The 21,035-nt window shown below is 42.3% G+C and overlaps 1 protein-coding gene and 1 long non-coding RNA gene across 2 annotated transcripts in view; one reads left to right on the forward strand and one right to left on the reverse strand.

Moving 5' to 3' along the window:
* The window catches only part of tmem145 (transmembrane protein 145), a 35,802-nt gene that overhangs the window by 13,626 nt on the left and 1,141 nt on the right, over positions 1 to 21,035 (reverse strand). Inside the window, exons 2-6 of the mRNA XM_034611436.1 lie at positions 9,536 to 9,610; positions 8,989 to 9,066; positions 7,374 to 7,463; positions 6,278 to 6,379; positions 493 to 577 (exon numbers count right to left, since the gene is read on the reverse strand). Of these exons, the coding sequence (XP_034467327.1) occupies positions 493 to 577; positions 6,278 to 6,379; positions 7,374 to 7,463; positions 8,989 to 9,066; positions 9,536 to 9,610 (430 nt within the window). The remainder of the gene's footprint in view (positions 1 to 492; positions 578 to 6,277; positions 6,380 to 7,373; positions 7,464 to 8,988; positions 9,067 to 9,535; positions 9,611 to 21,035) is intronic.
* Positions 12 to 12,871, forward strand: LOC117777007. The gene is made up of 3 exons (XR_004616528.1): positions 12 to 235; positions 5,076 to 5,082; positions 12,855 to 12,871. It is a non-coding gene; the product is annotated as an uncharacterized LOC117777007 (long non-coding RNA).

Consider the following 21,035-nt stretch of genomic DNA (forward strand, 5'->3'; position numbering starts at 1 on the left):
AAGAGGAAGGAGAAAAAAAAGAATAATTAATGAGAGAGAAAGGCCGTGAAACACAGAGGAAGGTGAAAAACAAAAAGGCACAAGAGAGATGGAGAAATCAAAACCAGAAAGTAAAGGAATCAATATCAAGGTGAAGAAGAATTGAGGGGGTAATTAAGGAAGAAGGAAAAAAGGATGGAAAACACAGAGCGGCAGGTACGTGATGAGGATATTGGATTAGATAAGCAGCAGAGAGGTACACTAGAAGGGGGGGGGGGGGGGGGGGGGGGGGGGGGGGGGTGTAGGAATAATTCATTTAGAAGCTACTTGGGTCTCCTCTTCTTCTCATTCCTTCTTTTCAGTTCATCTATCATCATTAATTCATTCAGCCGTCCCGTCATTATTGTAATTTGTTCAGTTCAGTGTGCTTTATTGGCCGTGCTAAGTGGCGTTGGCTTGTGCCATCAGCGATTCGTTCCATAATCTCTCTGTTTTCTGACTAATCACTCTCACCAAACTCATCTGCGGAGAAATGCTGCGTCCAGAAAGACTGGCCGTTGGTCAGTTTCATCTCGTACTCCAGCCGCAAGCCGGCGCCCTGCGGGAGAGGAGGGAGGGGAGGGGAGAAAGGAAGAGAGGGAGCGAGGGAGCGAGAGGAAGAGAGGGAGGTCAGATGTGATTAATAATCCACGGTTAAAAAATTGTTACAGGCTTCGTGATCTGTACAAAAATACACATTAAGGCTTAAAAGCTGCACTCTGCAATTCTGCAGGTTGATGGCCCTGAACAGCAAAGAACAGTAACAACGCTTTAAAACTTTTATGATATTCTTATCTTTTCAGTGTGAAGATGAGAAAAAAAAGACGATAAGTGGATTTAACTTTATTAGTTAAAGTATATGATCCTCAAAGTGCTGCATCACAAAGTATTTAGAACTCAAAGGAATTCAACTGGAGCACGCTGATACTGATGAAATGGTATTTATAGATAAATATTCATATATTGTGATAGTATTTTGAGTATGAACATAGGGCTGGGTAGAAAAACAATATCAATAATTATTCCAATATAATTTTCATCAATAGCAATATAACAAAGGTTCAATAAATATTGATATATTTCTTATACATTGTGCAGTGAGGTTTGTGTTTTTGTTTTGAGACGTCACAGTGACCCTGACCTTTGACCACAGAACTCAGTGCCTCCTCAGTGTGTGGAGGAAGTTAGTGGAGTAAGAAGAAGTGAATGAAACTCTGCCTCCTGTGCTACCAATGTGAAGATGGCCCAGATAAACAGGAGAGATAAATGAGAAATCCATGGCAACTGTTTTCTCTGATTTAATGAAGAGTTTTCTCCTTTTCCATTATTAATACTTACTGCCACACACATATATCAATTATTTGTTAGGGCGTATTAGAAATATGTAGTGTTCCACATTTTGTTTTGAAAGAGAGTGCACAGAAAGAATATTTGGGTATGTAAACACGCAGGAAAGGAGGAATGCCGTGTGGGAAACCACTGTTGGAATCGTGTTCATTTTTAGCTTTCACACAAATAAAGAAGCAGAGAGACTTTGGGAGGTGAGGAGGGGGAAAAAAGAGGGATAGGGAGCAGAGAACGAGAGAGACGGGACAGAAATGGGCTGACAATCGGAGCACAGAGAGCTCATTTCACACACACAAGTTCAAAGCCGATGGAGTTCGCGCTTGTTGCCACGGAGCGAGGGAAAAGAGAGGGGGGGGAGACTTTGATTTCATTTGGCAGCCTGAGACTCCGTCTCACTCTCTCCATCAAGGAGGGCGAGGAGCATGGATCGTTCACTGCTGCAAAAATCAATACAGACACAAAGAGCAGGGAGACGGAGATAAAGAGAGTGATAGATGTAGAAAGGGAGAAAGTTGAAGAAGAAGAAAAAAGCAGGTAGAGAGTGAAGAGTAAAGGAGCAAGATGCAAAGAGAGAGAGAGAGAGAGAGAGAGAGAGAGAGAGAGAGAGAGAGAGAGAGAGAGAGAGAGAGAGGACGTGGCGCTTCACAGCAGGGCGTCTCTCTGTCTGACAGACAGAGACTGGATGGCTGTTTGTTGCACATGTAAAAAGCCTCCACACTGCAGTGTAGTACATCATGTGTTCCCCTGCGCTTCTGATAACAGCGTTTAAAAAGGTCTTCTCAAGAGTCCCTGGAAAATAAGCACTCAGAGTTGTCTTATAGTTGAGTGTCGTACCACCAGCAGCCGTAATCCTGTAGCCACCAGGCCAACATTTTATTTTTATCAAGTTATTGTATTGAACAATGTGCTGTATTTTTTACCTCCGCATTTGTTTGTTAGTTAGCAGCATTACACAAAACCTGTTGGACGTATGACCACGAAACTCAGTGGAAGAATGCGACACAGTTCAGGGAAGAATCCCTGAAATTTTGGTGCAGATCCAGGATTTTTTGTCCCACTTTCTTTAACACGGGATAGAGTGTTTTTTTCAACATATTTCAACATTTCTGTTGAGTTCTCATTCCTGGAACTTGAAAAAAACAGGCATTTTTTTGTTTGGTGCGGATCCAGAAAAAAAATCCAGATGTAGTTAGTTTCAGAAGAGAAATGTTGGGCCTTGATGGAGGAATGGACTCATTCTAGTTCTGGCTGCGTCCACTGTGTCTCACAACCAACGATCCTCAAGGCTTCTTTCCTCACAATATCATGAAACGTCAAACTTTTTGTTAGTTCATTGTTGTGTCTTGGTTTAGTTTTGCATATGATCATTGGCCTGGGATCTTTTTGCCCTCGTCTGTTGATGTTGTTGCCAACTTTTACCGCACATCTCTCTTTGTAAACAGACAACCCATACACTTTCACCCTTTTCCCGGCTTTCTTTAAGCATTGTTTATGTGTCCGTGCAGTAATTCTATTGTGCAATTGTACAATAAAAAGATGAAAGTATGTGCGCGTGTTGAAATCAACGTTATAATCCTATAGCACCACCCCCGGTGTGCACAGTCAGCTACATACATCTGGATATTCTGCCCATGTGTGATTGTTGGACATGCTATTCCAAAAAACATGAACATCAGAGGTGACTCCTTCAATTAAATTGAGGGACAACAGACAGATTTTTAGAAGAATTCGCAGCAGAGGTCAAGATGTTCTTTTTTCACTTCAAAGCCACAAAGGACTTAATACTAATGTTTTTTCAGGGGCTGTTTAACGCAAACCATCGAAGTGTCTCTTTAACACGCTGCCTTAACAGCTTCTACTCCTCTGGGAACGTAACAGGGATCTGATCCAAGCCACAGAAGTTTACTGTATGTTGGTGGGTTCGGGCCCTGATGTTGGGCGAGAGGCCCGGCTCACAGCTGGCAGCCCAGTTTATTCTGAAGGTCAGGGCTCTGTGCAGCCACGTCTTTTTAACGTCAAGCTCAGAAAAATATGTGTAAAACATACACTAAAGGTTGTCATGTCCACGCATATCAGCAAACATTAATGCAAATACCTTTACATCTGTGAAAGGTTCATATCGGCCGATTCTTATGGGCCAACCGATGAGTCGGTCAGGCTCTGATGTAAAAACAAGATGAGGATCTTTTTCCTGTGTGTTTGAAGTCTTTACCAGAGATATAGTTTAGAATTTTCTGTACAGTACAGTAGATGTGTTGTGCATTTCTAAGCCGTTTGTTGGATCCAGATGAATCCCCTGGCCGAGCCGCTCCCATTAACAACCAGCCTCATTTCAGCTCTTTCCCCGGTTCCCTACCGCGCCGGCGTTGTTTCATTAACGCCTGATTCTGTTCGGCATAATGAAGCAGTTGTTGATTACAGCCATTCAAAGCTCTCAATTTCTCCACTTATGTTTGTAAGACCACGTAAGGATAAACGGCTCATAAACTGAAGCTCCGACAACAGTTGCTGCGCTCGATTGCAACGAGGCCACATTATTGAGTTGCTCTGTTTTCTGTTTATTTTCAATTAATGGTCCCTAATTAGTTCCAGACCTCCAACCATCAAAACTGTTTTATGAAAGACAATAACAGAGGAGTATGAGCCGTCCAAAACTGTGTAGCGGACACACAGATATAATTAAAGCCGGGCTGTACAGTATGGTATATGTACACTATATAAATATATATAAAGTGAAATACAAGCATGGAGATTAATGCGAACTTCTGTGACCTTCGTTTACATGTCAATAAACCTTCATCCTGATTGGCAGAGGTCCTCCTCTCTGTAATTTGCAATGAACTCAATTTAATTTCTAATGATGAAATAATGATTTGTTTTTTTGCAGCCTGATGTTTTCCTGCAATAATAAATCAAGATGCCTGGAAATGTTAAATAATAAAATCAGCCTCATATTTTATCATTTCACGCAGGCGAGTCTACATCTGGTATCGAGAGGAAACACTGGCTGGTGTTAAGGGCTCATGAGCTGATACAGACTTTGAAATCCACTTCAGCTCAGGTAAAGACTGAGATGCCAAGTACATGAAAGAGCCGGATGAGAGGGAAACAGGAACAAAGAGAGGGAAATATGTGAGTGCGGATGCCAGGAAAAACTGCACCAAATGAGGAGAAGGCAAAGAAAATGAGACCGGCGAGATGGCGAGGAAAAACACAATTAGAGACGGGCCGACAGAGCGGAGCAGGAGACACAGAAGTAAATAAATGTGAGATGGTGTGGAGCTCGTCACAGCTCGGTGACAGGGAGCTGAAAGAGAGGGCAGAAAAAGATTGTGAGCGATGGAGGTAGGAGAGACGGACAGGTGTGAAAGCAAAAGGGATGCGAGGAGGCGAGCGACGAGGGGTGGAAATTGGCTTCAGGGCGCAGCATACATAAGTCCCCGGGAGTGGAGACAAGCTTTTATACTCGAGTCCACCGGCATTAGGCAGTGTGTCCATCAGCGGACGCTGGAGTGACACCAAACAACACTCCGCAGGAAGCATCCGCTCTAATCATATTCCCCTTCAGCCGGCACTCCCAGGATGCGACAACACAAAAACAAACCTAGCAAAAAAAAAGAAAACACACACAAGGGCACGAATGCTAACACACACACACACATAAACAAATCTGAATCATGACCAGAGGCGGGACACTGACAGGCAGGCAGAGGTGCAGTGATTCACATTCAGAAGACACTTGTTCACCCTTTTCCTCACCTACTTTCGACAACATAACAACCCCCCCCCCCCCCATGCAGAGCGGTCCAGACGCACATCACCAGACAACACACCGCAGCCCGCCACTTTGCTCGTTTTGTTCCGGAGCATTATTAACACTGAATCCCATTATCAAACAAGACAATTCTTAAAAGTCCCCGAAGCTGGCTAATCAATAGGCTACAGCCGAGCCCTTACAAAAGCATAGTTAGCACAGTTTAAAGCAGAGTCTCTGTGCTTTGGTGCAGAAACACTCTGGGGGAGATAAAACGCTTCGGTGTCCAGAGGCAAATCACAGACAGATGTGCAAATACAAGATCAGCTGTAACATCTAATGAGTTTGGAGCACTGGTGGCTCAGTGGTATTTAAGTTGTTTGGAATCAGTTCTGTTGGTCTCCAACAGCATTTCATATCCATAAGTCGAATATATATTGCAATGTGTCAAGATCAGGTTTTTTCTTCAATGGCCCTAATACCCAGTTGTACCATCTACCTGCTGTAAATCCCAGGGTGAAATTTACTTGCAGTTTTCTTGTATTAAGCCTTTTTCATATCACTTCTGGAATGTTAAATGCTGCCTGGTGTAAAATGCTCAAATGAGAAAGCGCATGCTGAGAGAAAAATTATGCTCAGGTTGATTTAAAATGTATTAGGAGCCAGCACAAATAACAGCCTTAAAACATCCAGCGTTCCACTGAGCCTTCTTCAGGGGGGGCTGGATATATTTTTGCCTGAGTTTTCCAATTTTAATATCTGATGCCACTGCTTGCACCTGAAACCTGTTTTGCTTGACTTCAAAATTGTCAATAAATAATTTAAAGTGTGAAAATAGCTGTTTTTTGACATTTTGACATAATTTCATTGCGTGTTTAGACGTCGACGACTCACACGTAACTCTTTCTCATCGCTAATCCCCCAGGAGATAATCTTTCTTCACTTTGGAAGGACAGTTGACGTGGATGTTAATAACAGTGATGACGTTTGTTTATCTGGAGCGAAGCAGAACACGGACGCAGTGACTACACGGGCGCGTTTAAACCCTCTGAGTCGGTCTGTGCGATAAAAGTGGTGCATCGCCATGGTAACCCCCTGGCAGTGCACCTGGCCCTGCAGCGAGGGAGAGCCAGCTTGGGTCGGAGGGTCAGTGCTTACCCCACACTTGCTGAGAGCGATGTACCACCATCTCTCCCTCACCGAGCGGAAGCTGCGTCCGCCCACGCAGCTCAGAACCTCCTCGTTCCCGTCTCCCTCCACCTGAGAGAGAGGAAACAAAGGGGAAGTGATGCACAGAGGATGTTGCATTTAAAAAAAAAGGTGACATTTGTTTACCTCAGAGACGCACTGAATTATCACAGTAGAGTGGCAGCCTGATATATCGAGATATGAACCTATTTCACGTCCCAAAGTCTGAAATGTGGCAACAAGATCCTCAAACTGCCGCGACAACAGAGCGACGCTGGCAATCACACTTTCTAATGTGATAAACAAACACGTTGTGCTGCTTATTGAAAAGGAGATAAGAGGAATATTTAAAAATAATAAAGAAAGAAAGGTGTGACAGGAGAGAGAAGCTCTTTCAACGCCCTTCTGTTTGGCTGGGATGCATCATCAGCAGTGGGAACGTGTGCGTCAGTGCAACAAAACACATTACAGGCCATTATCTCTCGCTCTCTGTCTGCCTCTCTTCGTTTTCCTCTTTAACACCTCTATTGTACGGAGCCCCTGAAGTCCGAAAAAAATATATATTTATACCACAGCCTGGATAAAACTCAGCTAATCATGAAATTCTTGTTGCACAGGGACACAGGATTGTCAGGAGTTATTTGCTGCGCATACTGAAGGAAAACAGGCTCAGACGATGGAAGGACAATGTTTCAATCATAATACTTTTATGAAATTAGTGTTGTCTTCAAAGCATCGGCCAGTCGTGTCTTTACTACACAGATATTGTCTCTGTGTGCACAACTTAATTATCTTGTGATAAAAAGATAAAAAAGATAAAAATATCATCTTTTGGGAAAAATCTGGTGAAAATATGTTGAGAGGAATGATGGGATTCTCTGCAACGGACATAAAGTTTACCACAACACAGAGAGGTCATGATTGGTTAATAATACATTCAGTATATAATAACAGATTGCAGTGGGTGTCCTGCTCAGGGGCACTCTGGCAGGACGGATGCTTGCTGACATGAGAGAAGCTGCTCTGTTCAGGTGAGTGCGTGTGCATTATGCATGTGCGCTCTTACCACACAGCCGGACCAGGTGTAGCTGGTGGTGAGGTTGATGACCTGGTTGTTCTCGGGCCTCAGCACCGCCTCCTTCTGGTAGCAGTTTTGCTGCGAGTAAAACACACTAAAGTCAAAACGTGAACAAGAATAATTCATCACATTGGAACTGAAAGTGTGTGTGTGTGATGGAGCGCTCCTTGTGTGACAGGCAGATAAATATTTGTGCAGCATGGCGAGTGTAGAGTGAAGGCTACTTGCTTCTTGATTCTAGGAAACTGACACCAGAAGCTGAGAAGCTGAGAAACACTGTGGTTTTTGTGGCTGTGCTGGAAATAGCTCAGTGTGATGTCACATCTGTGTGTCAGAGATGTCAGCAAAATGAAGAGTGCGCCACGAAAATGACTACATGAGCCGAGAAACTCAAGGTATTTGGTCAATGTTGTATTCTTCAGTGTGCGATATCTGTTTGGTTTCTAATAATTCCTCCTCATCTCCGTCTGTCTGCATGTGGGACACACATCTCCAGAGTCAGATCTTGGCTTCACAGGTGTGTTGTTAAGGGCAAGTGTCGAGTTTGCTGCGATTTGAGGCTGTGGATCACGTCAACAGTGCGAAACCCAGAGAGGCTGTGATACTCAAACATGACTGATTGATTGGTGTCATGAAAATATTCCTCACACACAGATCCATCACCACCACCTGTCTGATCTGTGGACCAGTGGATTAATGGTGTTGACATGAAATTCTGACCCCATCGCCTGCATGACCCAATAAGAAGATTCACCAGACAAGGCTACGTTTTTATCTGTTTTTCGATTGCTCCAGTTTTGGTGAATCTGTGTCGGCTGCAGCCTCAGATTTTAGTTCTTGGCTGACATCTGCTTCACAGATTGATGCATTGTGCAGCTTTAACAAGTCTGGCAATTTTCCTCTGACCTCTCTCAACAACAAGACTTTTCTTTTGCAGAGCTGCTGCTCACCAGCACATTATTCTGACTAAAATCTAAAAAAACATTTAGCTGAAAATCCCAGCAGAGGAACCAGTTAGACCAGCCCATTAGAAACAAACAAACACATTCGATCCCTATTCTGATGTTTGATGTGAACATGAAGTGAAGCTCCTGACCTGGATCTGCATGATTGGATGCATTGCACTACTGTTGGCTGAATGGCTGACAGAATAAATAAGACGATATACAAGTGTTTCTAATAAATAGCCTTTAGAGTGTACAAGCAGCTACAAGACAGATTAAGTTTATTCAAGCATACTACTCTAATAGCTCAGGGATGGGCCAATATTACATGAGTCCACGCTTTAAAATTCAAAGATCTGAGACCTGATATGCATCGTACCATCCCCGATCACGGCCTGGATAATCAATAATACATCATTCTTGTGAGTGAAAATACCATTTGCAAAATGTATTTTTTTCCCCCCGGGTGTTAAGAAAATCAGTTTGTTTTATTCTGAGCAGCATGAGCGCGAGCTATCTTTCAAAATGTGAAAATTAACAAATTGGAGTCACAGGGCTTTTTGATTACCACAGTGACATGCAAATTCGAAAATGGGGCCGTATTTCTCTTTAATAATAGCTTGTCAAAAGACGTGATGCAGAGCGTGTCAGTATCTCACCTTTTCAGGCCTCTTGTACACAGCTGGCCACTGAGAACTGTCATCAAAGTAAAGCAATATATTCTGACAGCAGCGAGACTGCACAGGGAGAGAGAGAGAGAGGGGGGAAAAGATTAGGAGAAAAGCTTGGGTGGGATGTGCATAGATCAGTGAGGAGGCAGCGAGACGGTTTGAGATTTGAGATTTAGACGGCAAATACTGTTTCCAAAGTCTGCAGGCTAAAACAAGGCATGGGTAAACAAAGAGAAAAAACAGCAAAATACAGAAAGATAAAGTGGAGAAGAGGAAAAAGAAGGAGGAGGAAATAAGAAAAGAGGACGAGGTGGGTGCAGCAGGAACAGCCAGAGGAAGAGAGAACAAGCGATGGCATTGGTTTAGATGAGGTAAGAGGAAGGAAAGAAGAGAGACAACTTAGTTGAAAGGAAGACAGTCAAGTGGGGTGATGAAAAGAAATATGAAAGACTTGAGAGAAGAAAGTGTGGGCATGCTGCAGCAACTTGCAAAGCATAACACACACACACACACACACACTAAATAATGGTCCTACCTTTGGATAGCGGAACCGGAAATCTAGACGTCCAAAGTCGGTGAGAAAGCAGAAGCGAGTGAGGAAAACCCAGTCCTGTCGTCAAGAAAGAGAAGAAAGGGAAACAACAATTAAAATGCATGAAGCAAAATAGAAACTAGGTTAAAGGCTCCATCTCTAACTCTATAACAGCCGAAGCAATGACAAGCGTGAAGCATGTTTCTTTGCTGGTTTCTACAGAGCCCCCTCTATAAAGTTCTGTAAAGGATTATCACCAGTGCAAACCAGTGCAGTACATTTACATTTTCCTTCAGACTCATAAGAGATCACTGTGACCTTTGACTATTGAAATGAAATTAGTACAGTGACACCTGGTCTAATTTTCGAGTTAGACTTGCAGTATCATGTTTAATGAGGCCAAAAACATGTTTTGTGACGCCACAATTCCCTTGACCTTGGACCCTTGTCCACCCAAATCTATCCAGTTAATCAATGAGTCTAATTGAACGTTTGTACCAAGTTCAAATAAAGTCGCTCGAGGTGTCACTGAGAAGCTGCGTTCACAAGATCAAAACATGTTTGTAAGGTCACAGTGACCTTGAACATCTACCCCCACACTCTGATCAGTTCATCCTTCAGTCCAACTGAGCGTTTGTACCAAATATGAAGAAATGAATTCAAGGCGTTCTTGACATATCATGTTCACATGAAAGGAACAGACAGATGGATGGACAACCCGAAAACATCACGCCCCCTGCCAGTGGCTATCACCAGCACGCAGGGACGAAAATATCACCTTTCAGGACGTCAGGGGCTTCAGAGATTTCAGACTGATGCAGCTGTCAGTCAGACTGACGAGATGAGATGAGAAGTTGCAGGATGACAGATGTTTCACCGTGACAGAAAAACACTGACTGTCTGGATCATATTTCACAGCAATTAATCCAATACCCGTTGAGGCGTTTCATTCAAAACCACAAATGTCAGCGTCTGTAGGAAAAGTCGGGGATCACAAAAGTCAATGGCATCTATTGTCTGAGAACCGTGAATGTCAGCGAAAACCTCAGTGCCAATCCATCAGCTAGATATCACCCAGCATAAATTAAAACTTAATCAGTTTATATTATGATGATTCTCTTGGCACCATGGATATAGCTCTACTGAGATTTAATGACCGACAACAACAGACAGACACAGACATCTCCAGAGTCACGGTCCAATCGCATTGGCAGTTTCAGAAGAGTGAAAGAGGAGGTAGAGAAACACTAAGAAAAGAAGAGGTGGATGAGAGATGAGAGAAGAAGTAAGAAACTATTTATTCTTAAGTAACATTATTCAGCCATAAGCTTGGCAGCATGAGACTAGATAATAGTGCTGATGGTGTACTTCACTGAGCTTATATAAGTCACTGCAGCAGCATCGGGCTGCTAGTGTGTGTGTGTGTGATCTATATGGATCATACTGGGTCACATTAGTGAACACAGCACTAACACCACATCACTTATCTGCAGCCCCGAGAGGCAGCGAGAGTAGAAGAAGAGTTTCACACCATGAATGAGACATCAACTGAATGCACTTGTAGGTTCAGGAGGCCGCTACTCGCCCATGTAGTAACATTTATTTGTTATTTATCAGATATAAATATATTATTTCTACTATATTATAGACACGAACTTGACAGCGATAGTAACGTGCAGTTTAACTTAGGGTCAGTTTCAGTCATTTTTTCTCAGTCTCAGTCATTCTTTACCATTGTGAGATGGTGCGTTTGTGACATTTTGTTGACAATTTTCCAGGTAATAATTCATGGATCTTGATGAAAATGATAAATCTGCCATATTTAGAGGACTGATTTCTTTGAGTGTGTGCAATTTAGTGCAGCTTAATTGAATTTAAAGGGACTGTTGGACCTTGGCAGAGAGTGCCGTTCTAGTATTTTACTTTGACAGTAATTCCATTTTAGAGATGGACAATGGTGGGAATATCACATAATTTATGACTCACTAACAGGATGGTTATTATTTAAAAATAGTTCTACGCAGATACTAATACATGTTTTGGTGCCAGTACAAAAACTATGCTTCTATACAATGGTGAAATTCAGGATATTAATTTTTCATTTAATGAAATAAACCAAACATCAGAAGATATGTCAGTCTTTACATACAAGGTCTTTGAAGGCCCAGATTCATTGGAAAATGTAATAAACCAAAATATTATTCAATGTCAACTTTCTTTTCTTTTTAAAGTATATTTTTCCATTCAGGTGCCAGTATAAAACCTTTTGAAAATACTTTTTTTACAGGATCTTAATTTAAAGCGTAACTATTAGTTTGCACACAATCCTTCATTTAACAAGATATCCTAAACCTGTTGTCAAAACACAAACAGAAATGCAAAATAGTTTAGATTTCCTAATAAATAAACAATACTTTATTGATTAAAGTAAACATAACCAAGAATCTCATCAAGTATTGCATTGCAGCTGTAACAGTTTAAACCATTTATAGTTTCCAGACGAAGAAATTCATCTGCAGCTCTTCTGAAAACGGATTCATCATTTCAGCCCAACACTCAACTTTGGTGAGGATTTCAACAATAACCAATCCTAACTGGATATGCTGACACACTACAGGTTTTCATTTATCATTTCACACAACTGTCAGGTGAATTACGCTGCTGCGATTTAACTTTAAAAAACAAAAAAACAATCCCAGAATCCCAGATGATTAAATCTCTCGCAGAAGGATATATTATGCTGATGTATTGAACAAGCTCTACCTCAGGTAATAAAAATCAATTGTACCCTTCAAGCAGATCTGGAACAGAAGCACAGATGAATTCAGGCTGTTTGGACTTGTCCAGCCACCACACGCACACATTTCTGCCTCTTGAAGAACTGGAGCGCGGTTCTTATTAAAGCCGGCCTTAAGGTTGGTTGTTATGAACTCCTGATCGCCATCCAACCAGCAAAACTCCCCATGCCCCATTATACTGTAATTACCTCTGCCCTGCATTCTTTCTCCATAAACAAGCACAGTAATTTCTGTGCTGAGAAATAAAGTGCAACCGGAGCAGCACACTGTGGCCAGCGCCGCCGCCGCCACCACCGCCGCCTTCATATATCACAGCAAACAAAACCGCAGCCATATTTCAGCCGCTGCCAGCCGGCTTCAGCCCCCTAGAGACTCTGGGCTATAATTCATGGCAAACTCCAAAAGTCACTGAAGCCTGAGACTCACTCCCAGCGCCGCGCGTCGTCCAGGGTGACGCTTAAGGCTGTAACCATGACAACTAGGGCAACACAGGGAAGCACTGACCCAGAGATGAAATCCTGGAGAGAGAAGAGAGAGAGAGGTGGTCTGGTTGGGATGGGGGGGGGGGGTATCATTTAACTCACCACAGGCTCGGACTGTGAAAGACCCCCTTGTTGAATGAACACACATACACACTCAAAGACTTGCAAAAGAGCATGTGTCACACTGTTACAGCTGAAACACACATGCACACGTATCAAATCAAATGTCCCGCACCACTGGTGTCAGAGAAACCACAGCAGCAGCTAATAAACATTTAAAACACACAAACACTGACTGTGTCTTTTGTCACTTATATTATCAAATGATCTTCTCGATAATCCAGCAGCAGTGTTCAGCTCTGAATGAATAATGGTGTCCAACGCACATAGTGCCCCCTTTGCTAGATGAGCAAATTCCTCACACACAAACACAGCAAAAACCAATGACATCTAATCAGAAGTTCAACCGATGAGCCGACAGACGTCAAAAGGTCAAACTGGGCTGTGATTAGACGTGAAACTGGACGAACGTGTCAGAATGAAGTATGATTTCCGTGCTGTGGCTGGATACCTCCACCATCCGGAGCAGTTTCAGTCTACATACAATTTTATTCCAGATTCGTATGAGGTCACTGTGACCTTTGACCAGCAAATTCTTATCAGTTCTTCTGTGAGTGTTTGTACCAAATTTGTGGAAATGTCCTCAGTCTGCTGCTGAGATGAAGTCACGAGCCCAAAAACGTGTTTTGTAAGGTCACAGTGACCTTGACCTTTGAGGTATTGGTACTAAATTTGAAGAAATTCCCTTCAGGCATGCTTGAGATATCTTGTTCACAATAATGGGACGGACAATCCAAAAATAGACAAACAAAGTAGGTGTGCACACATTTCTTATTAGGAAAAATGTAATTCCTGGTCAGACTGTATTGATACTATGTGCTGCTTTAACAGCCTCCACTCTTCTAAGAAGGCTTTCCACAAGACTTCAGAGCCTGGTTCTGAGGATTCTCTCCCAGTCAGGAGCAGGAGCATTAGGGAGGTCAGGAGCTGATGTTGGGAGATAAACCTTGGCTCACAGTTGGTGGCTCAGTTTGTCCCAAAAGGTGTTTGATGGGATTGAGTTCAAAGCTTTGTCAAGAAAATCCTCAAAAAGAAATTGGGCATTTTCCTCTGGAAATTGAACACAACTGCTGACAGAAAGTTGGAGGCATGAATAATTGTAAAATATCAGTTTGTGCTGGAACAATTTCCTTTGAGTAGATCTACACTAGAACACACTAGTACCTTTACCATGAAAGATTGTGATTGGTATGTTCCCTAATGTATGACATTAGAAAGTTATGATGCGAGTTAAAGAACTCTGATTTATTGATGATAAACATAATCCTTACTTGCAGCTCTGCCCTTAGTCCAACCTGAGAGGAAGGAGAAGTATTAGCCTTTCTCTCCCAAAGAGATTCCTCCACTCTTTCCTTAACCTCAGCTACTTAAGCTCGTGCTCATGTTCTTGACCTCTTGTGGATCATCCTCTATTCCTGCCACCTTCTCCTCTTACTGGGCAGACCGAGTGTTAAATCATCAACAACCTTACAGTTACACAGTGAGATTTCAAAGTTAACCTGTGTGAAAAATATTACTGTATTTCTGAATGAATGCAGGTTTGGCAGCATGTGAGCAACTTCCCTATGCTTGAGTCAGGGTTGAAACCTGGTTGTGCGTGTCCATTGAGCCCAGCACAGTAACCAACACACAGGCAGGACGCTCCCATGCATGTCCCGAATGAAAAGTAAAGGGGCAGTAAAGACACTGGCATTGTTGTTAAAGACAGCCCACTGAGATTTGTCTGGCTGATGTCCCAAAGAGTGCATTTCCTACGATAGGTGTAGACACACCAAGATTTCACACATTGCCCATATAAAAGGCAGACCAGTGACTCAAAAGACCATAATATTATCAGCCCTCCTGTATGAAGTTTACCAGCTGTTAGGACAACTCACAACTGAGGCCACTACACCAACAACAACTACTAAACCATGCAGCCAAAAGTTAAGACCAATAACTCTACATTGACTCAATGCTGTTAGGTGGGGTGTAGCCATGTACCCACACTGTGAACTCATGCCATATGCACCTCCTTGGAAATCTAACTACATGTCTTGGCGACCGAACGAGAACAAAAAGCTCCTTGACCTTCATCCTCAGTCAGTTCAGTGGTCATCTCCTCCGACGTCTTCAGTTTTCTACATTGCTGCAATTTCTGTCAAAGTAACTGCTGTTCAACATTCATTAGCATAAACTTTGAAACCATCCTCTCAGTTTGAAATGTTTGAAGTTCAGTGACATAGAAACTCCTCCGCCAAACTGCGTTTAGGCGGTGCACAAGTATGAATGCTCAAAACGGCGTAGGCCACGCTGAATCGATCCTACGCGGAAGTATAATCCAGGCTTTAGGCCAGTGTGTGTGTTTGTGCGCCTCAGTATGGAGCAGAAAAAAGACTAAGCCCTGGAGAACAGCAACAGTGGATGAGGTGTCTACCTTAATTCCCTCTTAGTCTTCTTATTTCCCTGTGGCCACTGCATTGTGATGCAGAGTCACTCCACCACCTCCCCAAGGGTGTGTGCATGCTTGCACGGGTGTGTGTACATAATACACACCATTAATCAAGTGCTATGCCTTCATGCAGTATTTGATCAATTTAGCATCTCTTTCTGTCTCCCTCCCTCTCAGTTTCTGTCCTTTCTTCTCCGAAGCTTTCTGTCTTTTTTCTCCAGATCCCTGTTTGCTTGCTAAGCCTCATTAACAATTAATTACCAATCAGCTAGTCAAGTCACCCCTGGACCGCTGGGCTTCTCAATGATTCATTAGTCAGGGTTACACAACGCTGCAAAGCATAAACACACTCACGCACCAGCACGCACACAAACACACTCAAGCTCGGTGCCACTGTGCGTCCCTCTGGGTGATCCACATGAGCACACACACACACACACACACACACACACACACACACACACACACACACACACACACACACACACACACACACACACACACACACACTAAAGCAAGCATATGGACACATGAGAACACTTCTCACGTGCAAATACCTGTACACGCACACGGTGCCTGTATCTAATCACAAAGTCCTCATTAAAAAGAGATGTAGGAAAACTGATTGAGTTTGAAATTCCACACATAGAAGGCTCCCGACATTCACTGCAATGTCAACTTGAAGTTTACATGACTTTGAAAGTCTTGTTTGGTGAAATCCATCATTTCAGTTCTGGTATATTTTCATGGCATTGATTAACATAAGACATCACATGCTTGGCCTCTTCACTTCAATCCTGGTGAAATCCTTCATTTCAAAACTGGCGTCCTATCAACCCAGACATTCATCAGTGTGTTTTCATCTGCTTGTGTTGATATAAGGCCCAGGGAGCTCGAGCATGATGATGAATATGGGTGCTGGATGTTTAAATTAGAAAGAAGGACTTTCAAGGGCATCTGTTCATTTTCATTAATTTTGAAAGACAAAAAAAAAGTTGAAAAGAAGTTGAAAGACCTTTCAAGTCTAATCCACAAATTTTCATTAACTCAAAGACCAGTGAACTTTTAACCTGTCTACAGTCGGTTTTTCGATGAGAGAAAGTGGAAAACTAGAGCTGGATGACTCCATCTCTCATATTAAAATCAGGATATGAATGTGGGTATTTTTAAACCTGCAAGAGCTGCAATTGACACTAAATAAAAATAAACCAGGGGCCACTAGGGGTCTCTCAAAACAATAACAAAAGACCTAGGGAGTTGTCGCTGACCACCATTAATTGTGCCATAATGTTCTTGTGTCGCCTGGTTCCCCTGTTGTTTGGGCTTTACAGGGAGAACTTTGGCAACTGAACAGGCAGCAAACTGCAAATCATGATTCATGAGGAGGGACCAGTACAAACAGTGGGAGGGATAACAACAGATGCTAACTGGCTAACAGAGTGTTTTTCCTTCATCATACGTCAGTTGCCCTGGAAGTTATGGCAAACAGGCAAAGCCACAGGTAAAGTGGGTTTTATTCAAGATAACGTCCCGTTACCTTATATAAAATTGGGGATTTCTCTATCCTGTCCCTTAAAGTTCAATTACAAATTAAAGCAAATAAGTTAAAGCCAGTAACTGCTGAATTCATTGATTCAGCTACAAAGACAACTGTTGATTCTGTCAGACGGCTGCACATCATCACAAAGAAAACCTGGTCAATACATTCCCTGCACACTGGTGTCATTTACACTTCGGCTAAATGTGACCTACTGTTTGATGAAAGGTTTTCTATAGACCAGAGTTTACTTTTATCTGCCTAATTTAAATTGCAATGACAAGATTAGTCCCCCCAAAAAAATAGCAAAATCCTCAAAATCCTTCAGCCCTTTTGGAAACTGATGTTTGGCCGCTGCATCAACCAGTGTGTGTGTGTGTGTGTGTGTGTGTGCGCGCGCTGTGTAAATGTAACTAAACAGCCCATCCCGAGGTCAAACGAGGACTTTGCAGTAATAAATGTTCAACATCGTCTGCTACAAACTCATTGACACAGGAGACAGAGAGTGGATTTACTGCCATTCTCACAGGTCCTGTTCAGTTGGCTGTTAAAGGATGGGTCACTTTTTTTTTTTTATCTCTTTCCCTGCTCACGTTTTCCCAGCTGGATTCGAACCGATGACCTTCTCCTGACCCCAAGGCTTCGACACTACTGCCCCTCACAGGGACGTTTTTATCAGCGCCTCCACACACCATGAGCCACTTAGGCTTATGTACACAACTCCCTGCCCAAGAGAAGCTGCTGACCAGTTGGGCGGACCATTGTCTTTGTTGGATTTTGTCTTTCACTGTGGTAAAGTTGATTTGTGGATTTACAGCCCCGCACAAACTCAGCCTTGAGACAGCTACAGCTTCATGGGAGTGTTTTTGTGTCAGTGGGGATGGGGAACACTTAGGGGCTTCCATGCCCTAAAATATTAGCATTTTAAAAGTGACTTAATCGCTTGTATTTAACAATTATTTTCTTCTAATTTTGTAATTACTCTTCTCTAATTCTAGTTTGAGTCTAATTTTCTATTAAGTTGAATGAAATGGTTGCTAATAGAGTTCATCACAAGGAAATTAGGCATGAAGCTTACATAGCTGTGTGTGTTTGTTTGAAAAGTGTCAGGTGAATTAACCAATCGCATTTTGATTTATAGCAGGTGGAACCAAAAGAAAATCATTACCCTCGGCCGTCCTGATGCTCAAGGCCAAAGCCATTTCATGGGGTTTACCTTTTTTCTGTGCTGTGGTTTGAGCTACGGAGCAGATCAGAGACTTCAGACGTCAGACAGCACAGATGGCTAAGTGATAGGACGGAGGACGGGAAGGTGGGGACAAGAACGGGTCAGAGACGTGACTCACAGGTTTAATAACTGAATGCAAATTGCTCTGATCTTCTGCTCAGATGAGATTTCGGTTTTATGAAATTATATTACAAAATCAAAAGCAAGATAATTTGCAGAAGGTTGCATCTGATCTTTGGTTGGTTAGCCGTGATTCCTTCCAGATTAATGATGATTAAAGTTGTTCATGTTAGAAGAAGTGAAGTAGTCGACAGCCTGCAATTAACATTAGCATTTTGATTGGCCAAGAGACTAAAGGAATATAAATAATTGCAGAATGATCAAAGGTAGGGAGTCGCCGGTTTTACATTGGCGGCAAATCTGAACGAATTATATTTCATCTCCACAAGGGGGCCAACTTCCCCCCCCCTATCTGTCCGTCTGTTTGTTGGTAGGTTATTTAGTTTGTTTGTCAGCAGGATTACACAGAAGCTATTGAACAAATTCCTCCAAAATTTGGAAGGATGGGATATCGGCCAAGAAAGAACCCATTCAATTTTGAGGATACTAACAAAGGGGCTTATCCAAGGATTATATTTTTAATCACTAATTTACGGGACTTATGTGTCTATGAGTGTGTGTACTTTGGTGCAGATCAAAATAAAAATCTGGATCTAGTGGATTTAAATGTGGTTTTATAGGAGGGTAGGCTTTTGTTTGGTTTGTCTTTATCTTCCCATCATTCTTCCTCAGTGGAGATTATGATTTCATGATCTGTTTTGTTGGCTTGGCTATAAAGCTTGATTGAATTTAAGGGGACTGTTGGGTCTTGGCAGAGGTATGAGCTCTACTGGGTGCCATTCGAGTTGCACTCATGGTTTCAGAAAAATAAACTGAACAGTGTCATTGTGGATCCAAGCTAATCTGTAACTGTAGCATGTGAATATTGACATAAGTTAAAGCTTCTATATATTCAGCCTTTTTGCTCTACTGCTTTGTAAAAGCTTAGACTGGTCAACTGCGTCCAGTGTGTTTTAAGGGGGCTTAACTGCCGAGTGGTATTTTGGCCCCTTTTGTTTGAGCTTTATATAGAAAACAGCAAAAGCAACAAAGATTTAGTTTGAGGCTGCATGTGAGTGGTCACAGGGAGGTGACCAGTCTCTGATACTCATGGTTCACCACTGGTTGGTGTGTGTGTGAATGTGGAGTTTATGGCTGACACTGGAGGAAGGAATACACAAGACTGCTGATGTGCTAAACTGTACAAATACACGCACTGTCAATCTGTCAAGCCTGGTGTGTCTTGATGTCATTCAAAGTCCCCCGGTGTTTTGCATAAACTGCCAAATGACAGCATGAGAAGAAGGAGAGAAAATCCACATAGCTAGAGAAAGAAATGAGTATTTTTAGAGAGAGCAGGTCTAAAGTTGTATTAATTAATTCCTCCTTTATTTAAAAAGCATTCGTATTCATCTTCTAGACAATGTAATGGATATTTTTCGATATTTTCTAGAGGCTGACAAATGAAATTTTGGGGGCTAATGCCAATATTATGTAGTAACATTTTTTTGAAAATGACTTCTAAGATATTGTTTTTAAACCCTCATGACAAAGAAATTAAATACATTTTATTTTTGAATAAAAATGCATTCAACTACAATTGGAATTTTGCCTTAGAATGTAAACATAAACACATATTTTCTGCATTGTTTATTCTGTACTCCTTTCTACGCAAAACATAAATGCAGATACCGATATAGGTCACAATAGCAGAGGATTATTATTGGAAAACCGATAAATCATTCCTGACATTTTATAGAAATAACTCGTGGATTGTATCAAGAAAATAATAAACAGACTAAGTGATGATGAAAACAACCGTTGCAGCCGCACCGTGACGATATGAAATGTACTTATTAATGTGAAGCCTCTTTTTATTTTTAAGCCGCATATTGTTAAGCCGCACATAACAAGACAGTTTGACAGTTGTTGGTGACAGTTGCGACCCTTTTCTTATTTACAGCAGAGGAATAGAACGGTAGATGCTTTTATAGTCAGGATAATGAGCATCAAACCCACACTCACACTTGGAGGACGCCCAGTGAAACCCATCGGCCACTGAGCAGCTCCACCGGAGCAGGTGCACATTCAGTGCTGCGTTCAAGGGCATCTCGGCAGCCGTGATGGATGGATGATTGCCTCGTGTTCGATTTATCTATTCTGAGCCCCCATCGTCATCCCAGGGATTCAAACTGGTGACTTCAATCTCTCAGTTCAAGACACATTTTGAAATTGACTATAGCTCGGGGAATGTGAGCACAAGAGGTCAGTGAGCGACAGAGTGGGAATTAAAGCTTGTTGCCTGAAACTGCCTCAGTGTCTGGTTCTGCTCTTTGTTTCTTGGAGGAGCCAAGAAACAAGGAGGAGGTGATATACAAGCTGCTACGTGGGGCTCCATTACAAACTGTGGTTTTGCTTCCAAATCACATTTAAACAGGACGTGAAAATATGTGATACAGGAAACACCTGGATGCACAAGGCAGAATGCAAATACTGATTAATTGGAGGGACATTTCTGTACGTGCGTGTGTTTTTAACTACAACACCAGCGGTCCCCACTGTGACCCGAGCTGCACCGTGCAACAAAATAGTCCCCGGATGTGGGGGTTAGTGGACTTATTTAAATTTATCAACTTCAGAAAGCATCCGTCAAGCAAAGGTGGTGCGAATCTGCTGCTTTCAACTTCTCCCATTCGAGATTTTACTGTCAGGAACAAAACAACAAATCTGCACATGATGGGCTCTGGGGAGTTGTGTTGTTATTATATTCCTCCTTTATTTGGGGGAAGAAGAATCTAATATATCTGG

This window comes from Hippoglossus hippoglossus, chromosome 16, assembly GCF_009819705.1.
Source record: "Hippoglossus hippoglossus isolate fHipHip1 chromosome 16, fHipHip1.pri, whole genome shotgun sequence".
Classification (NCBI taxonomy): Eukaryota; Metazoa; Chordata; class Actinopteri; order Pleuronectiformes; family Pleuronectidae; genus Hippoglossus; species Hippoglossus hippoglossus.